At 32.8% G+C, this 9,796-nt stretch overlaps 1 protein-coding gene across 2 annotated transcripts in view; it reads left to right on the forward strand.

The window, feature by feature from the left end:
• LOC117114523 (CMP-N-acetylneuraminate-poly-alpha-2,8-sialyltransferase-like) overlaps positions 1-3,540 on the forward strand; it is a 5,961-nt gene extending 2,421 nt beyond the window's left edge. The window contains exons 2-5 of one of the 2 annotated variants that reach the window (XM_033258203.1): positions 157-346; positions 857-952; positions 1,439-1,963; positions 3,252-3,540. In XM_033258203.1, the coding sequence (XP_033114094.1) occupies positions 162-346; positions 857-952; positions 1,439-1,963; positions 3,252-3,504 (1,059 nt within the window). In that variant the 5' untranslated portion in view covers positions 157-161 and the 3' untranslated portion in view covers positions 3,505-3,540. The remainder of the gene's footprint in view (positions 1-156; positions 347-856; positions 953-1,438; positions 1,964-3,251) is intronic. The other variant, XM_033258204.1, reaches the window with a different exon arrangement.
• Positions 3,541-9,796: the final 6,256 nt, after the last annotated feature.

Consider the following 9,796-nt stretch of genomic DNA (forward strand, 5'->3'; position numbering starts at 1 on the left):
GGTCTAAGGTAGAATAATTCAGTTGCTCAGTTGTTTGTATGACAGCACAGATGAGAGATGGGCTGTGAGATAATTTTACCTTTTCCATGTGATTATACCTTTTGTAAATTCTTATCTTTTTTTTGCTCTATGATGCTAATTTTCTTTTCTCATTAGAAATTATGAAATCTATTAAAACGACCGATTCACGCAGATCAACTATGTTTAGGATTCTGATCTGTCTAATGTGTTTCGCAGTTCTGTCAACATATGTTGCAATCCACTGGCCAACACATTATCCTGCAAAACTACAAACATTTTCTTTGAACAAGACATCAAAACTCAAAGAGACGAAAAACGAGTCTTTGTAAGTAAACCTTCAATAAACCATGGATTTCCTCCATGAATAAACTTAAACTTAAGTTATTGGACTGGTCTATTATTCCCGTTATCATAGGCCTAGTCCTATTATTTCGGTATTATTCTTATAATAAATCAGACAATAACGGAATTATAACAATAAGCAACTTACATATTAATTAATAGGTGTAATATATTTGTTACATTTTCTATCAGCATTAACCTGGTTTGAATATTACCTCTTGTAGGTTCAAATGTTTAAGATGAAAAGCATCTTTTTATTTTAACCGAAAACAATCTCACTTCAAACAATAACGAGGGAGTTTTATATTCAAAAATCGACAATTATGGTTTTAATCAATTTTATTAAATTCCAAAATACAATGAATGAGAGCTCTGATGGTCTTGGAAACATGTTTTATTTCTTTTCTATTTCTATAAATAAGCTTTAACTGTTTATAATTTCGTTATTTTGAAAAAAGGCGATAATAATTAAAATCATGTTTATTTTCTACAGAATATTAACCGAAAACCCCCAAGTTAAAAATATGAAGAAAGCACTTGAAGCTGCATTTGATAAACACATTTCTTTAGAGGTTGTATTAAGAATGCGGTAAGATTATTATACATCACATCCACAAATATTGTAGACGGAGCATCGGTTGCTGTAATCATTATTATGCTGATGATATTGATGGCGATATTGATAACGATGAGGATGATGATGATAATGATAATAATAATAATAATAATAATAATAATAATAATTAACAATTATGATAATAATAATAATTATTATTAGAAAATTAATAATAATTGACAATTATTATAATTATTAATATTATAATCGCAGCAAAAACAATTACACTACATAGTGCAAGTATAATAATTATTGAATAGTCTTAAATATCTCATCTTAATGAAAATGAACATTGTAAATATAGAGTAGCGACGTTTTTAAACGATGAAATCTTTTTCATTGTAAGTCTACTTGCACACACAACTTGAATGAAGTTATATTATATCTGAAAAAAAAGTTTTGGTGTGAACAAGGTGTAGAGTACTAAGCAATTATTTGTGTATTTAATTATATCATTAGTTCTAGACTGAAAAAATTGGGATTGTCATCGAATCTGACGATTTATATACCACCCCATCAACTGGACGACGAAAAACTAAGATTTTACCGCTATAAGAGAATTAAGAAAAGACCAGTAGGACAATTTATTCCCCAGCAACGGACATGCGCAGTAATTGGCAATAGCGGTATTCTTCTGGGTAGTAAATGTGGTGCTGAAATCGATGCTCATGATTTTGTGCTAAGATCAAACATGGCGCCGACTAAAAGGTACAAAGACGACGTTGGAAATAAAACTAACCTAATGACTATTAATTCGAAAGCATCAAAAATAGCATTAAAGTGTGTCAAGCAGCATAACAAATACCCATGCCCGGAGAATCACCTGAATATATTCCAATATTTGGAAGGTTCCATCATCTGGTTTTCCAAATTTGGTTCTTTAGCAATTCATTGTTATACGGACTTTGTGAAATACTTTCGAAAAACGAATTTAGATCTTCTAATTGCTTATCCATACAAGCCTATACGTACACAAATTCAAAGGTAAGGATACACTCTATGTTAAGGCTTTTTCTCTAAAAGGATAGTGCTGTATTAAATTCAGTTTTCTTTACCAGTTTCACCTTTATGTCTCTTTGAAACTAAAACTAATTTCCGTACACTCTAGATTTCCATTGTTTAATATTTAGGTGTGAGGCACTTCAACATTCACTGACGCAGATCATGGGGTGGGAGAGGAACTCATCGCCCCTCATATTTTTAAGGGAGGGGGGTTGATCCCCACTTTTCGACCGCAATGTAATTTCATAAGTCAAGAAGATGCCTGAGAATTGTTGAAATAAATTGCATAAATTACCCAGGATTTAATGGTAGAGCTTTGTACATGATGGTGAATTTTGCTATGATTGTCATTTTCGGCCTATAGAGGTACTATTTCCTCAATTGTTCGCACCTCAGCATTAACCATGGTGGAACTGAGGTGGGTGTGAACTAATGACTCCCCAACCCCCACCTCAAAGCAGATCTGCGCCGATGTCAACATTTTGAGTATTATTATTATAGTTAATAGTGTTACGGAATTTTTTTATTTTTTTATTTACCATTTTATTCATTTTATCATACATTGCATTCAAAATGGAAATAAACAAAAACAATTAAATAAGTTCCCTTCTTTTCAAAACATAGAGTATTATACATATAATAAATACGTTTTATAGTTTCATTGTAAGTACAAATATATTTTATATCCTGTAACAATTTTTATAAATTCTTTTGCAAGTGAAAATATAATATTTATTGTATTTAATATTCAAAACTTTCTGTACCATTACGTTATATACCAGAGGCCAGGGTACAAAGGCCATGACTTGAAACATTTAAATATTTATTATTTATTATTTATTTGAAGCTTTGAAAAAGAACATGCAGTGAAGACCAAAATGAAAAGAATTTCTCTTGGTTACAGGTGGAAAAAAATATATATCTTGTAATATCATAGTATCTAACAATTTCTCTCTTTATATTTGTTATATATGGTAACACTTTCTGTTTACTATTTCTATAGATAATTTCCTTTACTAATATAATAACAACATTTATACAGTTTTTCCATCTATTCCAAGTATTATCATTTCCTTTGAAAATTGTAATTGTGTTTGGAGGTTTTTATTTATCCAACTTTCCAAATATTTCCATATCTTATATAGTTTTTCAAGATTACGGTATTAATTATATTCTGAGAAACTTCTATCTCGTTTCCAATTTATTTCATTCATACCAATTTACTTGGATGGTTTTTTTTTTTTTGTTTTTTTGTTTTTTTATCTTGCAGATTCTGGAAAATGAGGTACAGTCCATCTTCTGGCCTGTTTTTATATACGGTATCAGTTCCTATATGCGATAGGATATCATTGTATGGGTTCTATCCGTTTAGTACAGCCCCCGACGGCAGAAACATTCCATACCACTACTACGAAAATATTAGTTTTGAATCTGGTCATAATATGACTCATGAATTCAGCAAATTGTTGGCGTTGAGAAAACAAAGATACTTCAGAATGGTTACAGATAAATGCAATCTTTAATAACTTAAATATATTTGAGAATGCCGAAAAAATAATCACTACAAACTCATCACTATAGTAAAACAATGAAGATCTTGAATTGAATCTTTTCTACTGAATGGAACCAACGCGGAAGCCGATTGTAGCGGAAGTAAAACAACTTTTGCGGACACCAAATATCATGTATTTTTATTTTCGTTATGACAAAACTGAGCGATTCCAACTGGCATGAATGCTAGACCTACTTAAGAGTACCCGATTCTATAAGTATCAGTTTCGGTAACATCACCATTCATGATGCCGTCACCAAACCTGATTAGGGGATTCTGATCAGATGATTGATGACTGGTGTTGTCACCAGTATAGAAGTGTATCAGCATTTTATTTGTCACCGAAACTGAATGATCACTTAGGTAGAATCGGCTGAGAATACAGTTATATGTTTAATCTTCTTCTTTATGTACCATAGCATATTATGCCGTAGGCGTTCATGGATTGTCTGTCAGTATCTGTCCTGTCTTTTTCCATCTCTTTCTATCTCTCGCAATATTCCCAAGCTCTACATCATTCTTCACATTCAGCTTTTCTTTCATCCAATCAAGCATCTTCATCCTTTTCCTTCCTTTCGCCCTTTTCCCCTTCAATTCCATCTCTATGATATGTCTTTCAATTCCACCTTCTTCTCTTAGAATATGTCCAACAAATCTCCATTGTCCTTCTCTTATGGTGTTCATCAACTGCCTTTCTGTTTTCGCTTTTTGCAACACTTCTCCATTTGTCATTTTCTTTTCCCACGAGATCTTCAACATTCTTCTGTAGAACCACATTTCCACAGCTTTTAATTTCCTTTCCATCGCCTTGTTTATTGTCCAGGACTCACATCCACACGTCAGCACTGACCAGATATAACATTTCAGTAATCTTTTCTTCACTTTCATTCCAATTCTCCCCGCACAAAAAAGGTTTTTCATATCCTTAAATGTTTGCTTTGCTACACCAATCCTATACTGGATATCCTTATTCGATCGTCCATCAGACGAAATCCAACTTCCCAAGTATTTAAAACAGTCCTTCTGTTTTATGCTGTTTCCCTTCACTTTCAAGCAACAAAGTGGAACCTGCGTTTTCTTTGTACAAACCATGGAGAAGGTCTTCTGGCAGTTTATCGCTAATCCCAATTTTTCACTTTCTCCCGACACGATGTTAACAAGTTCTTGAAGTTTCTCTTCCGAGTCCGCCATTAAAGTTGTATCGCCTGCATACCTCAAGTTGTTGTAATTTATCCCACCCAGTTGTAACCCTATACGTGTCTTGATCTTGCTTAGAGCTTTCTCACTATAAATATTAGATAAATCAGGGGACAAAATACAACCTTGTCGGACACCTTTATGGATTTCAACCCATTCACCCACTTCTCCATTTTATCTGATGGCAGCTTTCTGATCCCAATACAAGTTTCTAATCAGCCTTAGATCTTTCCCATCAATTTCCAGTTCTTCCAATATCTTAATCAGCTCTTCATGCTTTTTAATCACAATTTCTTTATTAATTTTATTTTGCTTCAATTGCTGTTATTCTATGAACATCTCAACCAAAATGCATGAAATAAACTGCCAAAAATTACCTGTTTTCCATCAAGTTTGTACTGTTTGTATTTTATTTATATTAAGTAGTATAGGACAATTGTGACGTCATCATTTTACATCTAATGTCATTTAATCTCAAGGTGTTCATGAAAACTGTGATTTTTTTAAATTCATTTGGTTAAAATGGAATTTGTGTTATTAGAACAATCACATCTGATTTGTATCCTGAATAATAATGATTAAGGCAAAATTTGCTTGGATCAAACTTAAGATGCCCGCAAAAGCTGTGAAATCGTCTGATCATTTGATATCTCTTCTCTATGCAATATTGATATAATAAAGTAAGCTCTTTTAATGTTGTAACCTAAAGTACACTGCCAAGACATAATGATCATATAGATTCTCAATATAAGAATATTATACGAATACAATTAACATAATAGTAATATGCTTATACGAATACTAATAACATGTTAAGAAAATAATAATAATATTACCAATGCAGTAATGCATCTAATAAAATAAATGAATGTTTTAAACGACATGTTTCGACGTGTCCCACGTCATCATCAGGCAATAGCGCTGTGCTACTGACGGCTTAAATACTGCCGGTCAGATGTGGTAAGGTGAAGACAAGCAATTATTAAGGTAGGTCATGTATATAGAGGTGAGGAATGCTATGGTAAGTCATGTATATATTAATTAGAATGAATTAGAATGAAAGAGTGATATTGTAATGAGTTGTTTGTTTGTTAAGTGACGGATTTTCCCAAGCAATGTAAAGGGCTTCTTTTATTTTAAGTTGATAGGTGTTGGGGGCGTTATTGCATGATGATGACGTGGAACACGTCGAAACATGTCGTTTAAAACATTCATTTATTTTATTAGATGCATTACTGCATTGGTAATATTCTTATTATTTTCTTAACATGTTATTAGTATTCTTATAAGAATATTACTATTATGTTAATTGTATTCTTATATTAAGAATCTATATGATCATTTATGTCTTGTTTACTTTATTATATCAATATTCCATAGAAAAGAGATATCAAATGATCAGACGATTTCGCAGCTTTTGCGGGCATCTTAACTTTAACCAGCACGCCATCAGAAAGTTGTGATCCAAGCAAATTTTGCCTTAATCATTATTATTCAGGATACAAATCAGATGTGATTGTTCTAATAACACAAATTCCATTTTATACCTCTAAAACTCATTTTATTTTGATAATGAATTTTATGACCAAATAGATGGAGTCTCAATGGGTTCCCCATTGGGACCCGTCTAACCTTTTCATGGGATACCATGAACAATCCTGGATCAAATCGTTTACTCATGCACCCGTTCTTTTTTACCAACGTTATGTTGATGATGTTTTTTGCTTATTTAATTGTGAACACGATGCCTACACTTTTTGCGATTTAAAAAAAAATTCACAACACCCATCAATTAGATTCAACATGGAAAAGGAGTACAACAAAAAATTACCCTTTCTTGACATCCTTCTAGATAACACTGTTCATAACTCATTAATAACCTCAGTCTATCACAAGAAAACGTATACAGGTTTGTTAACAAATTTTCCATAGCTCTATGTCACTTGCATATTAACATGGACTTCTACGCACTCTAATAGACCGTACGTTTAAAACTAACAACACATGGTTGGGTTTTCACAATGATTTAACAAAACTTGTACTCACTTTTCAAAAAAATTGTTATCCGATTTCTTTAATTAATAAAACAATACATAACTACCTGAACAAAAAACTATCGCACACCTCTTTGGATCCTCCTAAAACGCAAACACAAACCTCTTATTTCTAGTTACCTTATACACAATTATCTAATTATTGTCAACGAAAAATTAACGTTATGGTCAAAAATTATTGCTGTAATATTAATGTCAGACTTGCTTTCAAGTCATACAAATTATCAAATTTTTTAACGTAAAAGACTAGGACTATGTCCCGAATAATCTCCGAGCCCGTGTTATCTATAAATTTACTTGCGCGGGGTTTAACTCCGTGTATATTGGCGAGACCAATGGACACCTAGAAACACGGATTAAGGAGCATTTATTTCGGGACAAGTCATCACACATATTTCAACATCTTCAGAACTCAGTTAAATGTGAAAAAACATCTAATCCAGACTGTTTTACTATTCTTGACTCCGCCCCCAACACTTATTAACTTAAAATAAAATAAGCGCTTTACATTGCTTGGGTCTATATACATGACTTACCATAGCATTCCTGACCTCTATATCTTGTCTTCCCCTTACCACATCTGACCGGCAGTATTTAAGCCGTCAGTAGCACAGCGCTATTGCCTGATGATGACGTGGGACACGTCGAAACATGTCGTTTAAAACATTCATTTAATAATAATATTAATAAAAGTGATAATAATAATGATGATGATGATAACACATGTTAACAATTTCTTCAATAGTAAAGGTACGTTTTAAGAACGTGATGATTTTATTGCAAAGGATTTAAGACGAATAATAATTTTCTAGATTAGGCCTACCAGGGTATACGAAATGCTTTATTCCATGCGTGGCCACAACTTAGAGATCTCGATAATAATTTAAAATGTCCTTTTTCTGTCTATCATATATAAATAGTCCTATCTGGTAGAGTGTAAAAAAGTTATTAAATTCCTTATGTTGAGCTAATAAGAGCTTAAAAAAATTAAAAATAAACAAAAAAATAATGAGGAGCTAAATAAGTGGTCCAGCAACATGAAGTTTTTTATTCACCGATGAGAAATGGAAAAAAAAAATTCATAAAAATAATTTCTTGTGTACAGAGTATTACAAACGCAGATGGTTCCAATAGAGAGTGGGGCGTAAGGGGCGTACTCCCCATCTACTTTTTTTGTTAAAAAAATTGTTTTGTAAAGATTGTCACCATGCTAAATAATAAAAATCAATCAAATAATGCCTCAAATTATTGAAGATGCTAGTGGTTTAAGGGAGATTTGCAACTTTCACACCTACCACAGGGTCTTCTCTGAGACTCACAATCAAATCGCACATACACGCCCCTCTTTCATACCGAGCTGGATCTGCCCCTGCAACTAATAATTTCCTCTTTAAATTGAAATAAAAGATTTTAAACTATATGCTCTTTTTGTCATTTAGAACCTGAAACTATAGCTCACCTTTTAAGCGAATGTTCAATGTGTATCCAGTTTGGAAACAAATTTGAACAGTTTTTTGTTCAACAATTATGGCTGCATTTTAACTGTACAGTACAACAAAACAATCCTCTTTGGTTTTAGAAATCAATCCATCATTAATGTGTTACTTTTTTACATTATTATTGGTCAGCTAAATATATAAAATTTCCTTTAACCTTTGCTGGTGTTTATTGAAAGAATATTTTCTGTTGGAAAAATATAATTTATTATTCAAATTTTAAAATGACCCACTTCAATGATAGATGGAATACATTTACCTCATTACTTACTTACAATATCATTGATTACTTCCCATATTAAGCATAAAAAGACAATCTTTTTCGTATTGTTTTTTCCTGCGTGTAGAATTGCAAGAAGTCCGGCTGCCCTCATTTTGTATGCAAACAATGAAACGTTAAAAAAAGTACTACCACGAGATAAGGGGCGCCATATTAGAATTCGAATAGTGTTCACTTGAAAGTCGTCTTTTGAAGGACACGCCTCTTCTTCGTGGTACTTTTTGAAATCTGATTACGTTCCAACGAAAACACGACCGTCAGACCTCTTGCAGGTCTATACTTTTTGATTATACTATTGGATTTTTTGTTTGCATTTGATATTACTGAAATAAAAAATAAAATAAAAATATGTGTTTAACAAAAAATAAGGAAACAAAACTATGACGTGTGGTGTCAGGATTTGCCCGACTGGGTCCGTAAGTGGGCATGGTCGGGTGTCGCACAAAAAAGTCTCTCAGAAGTGTTCCAGAGGGCGTAGAAATTTTGTGGTTTCAAATGCTTATTTATACAAATTCAGAGTCAGTACTAATTTGTTAAAAAAATATACCGTATTTTATTCGAATAAACGTCCCATTTTGAATAAACGCCTTTTCGAAAAAAAAGGCGTTTATTGGAATACTGTAAATTAAAAGGCAAGATACTGGTTTAAAAAAAACCAATGCTATGGGACTTTAAAAGGCATGGCTCTCAGTTAAAATTAGAAATAAAATTATATGAAATGAATGTCCTTCGCCTAAATAAATACGGAGCCCCTAAAGGGGCATGGTTAGAAAAAATATTAAACTATTTCGAGGGAACGAAATAATATTTCGAAGGAACGAAATAATATTTCGAGGGAACGAAATAACATTTCGAGGGAACGAAATAATATTTCGTTCGAACGAAATATTATTACGTTCCCTCGAAATATCATTTTGTTCCCTCGAAATATTATTTCCTTCCCTCGAAATGTTATTTCGTTCCCTCGAAATATTATTTCGTTCCCTCGAAATAATATTTCGTATATGGTACGACCAAAGTGCCTTTAGCGTCGGCTGTTCGGCAGTGTTGGCGCCAGGATTTGCCCGACGGGGGGCCGAGGTCCCCGGCTGGGGGTTCAAATGACTCCGACGAGGAGTCAGATTTTCCCGAAGAAAGCAAAGTGGGTGTGATCGAGCTACGATTAAAAGATTTAGACAGTTTTTAAATTTTGACGATTTTAAAGGGTTTCAAAGACATATTTAATCGATATTGGAG

Source organism: Anneissia japonica, unplaced genomic scaffold, assembly GCF_011630105.1.
Source record: "Anneissia japonica isolate Jap-2015-1 unplaced genomic scaffold, ASM1163010v1 scaffold284978_len400890_cov162, whole genome shotgun sequence".
Classification (NCBI taxonomy): Eukaryota; Metazoa; Echinodermata; class Crinoidea; order Comatulida; family Comatulidae; genus Anneissia; species Anneissia japonica.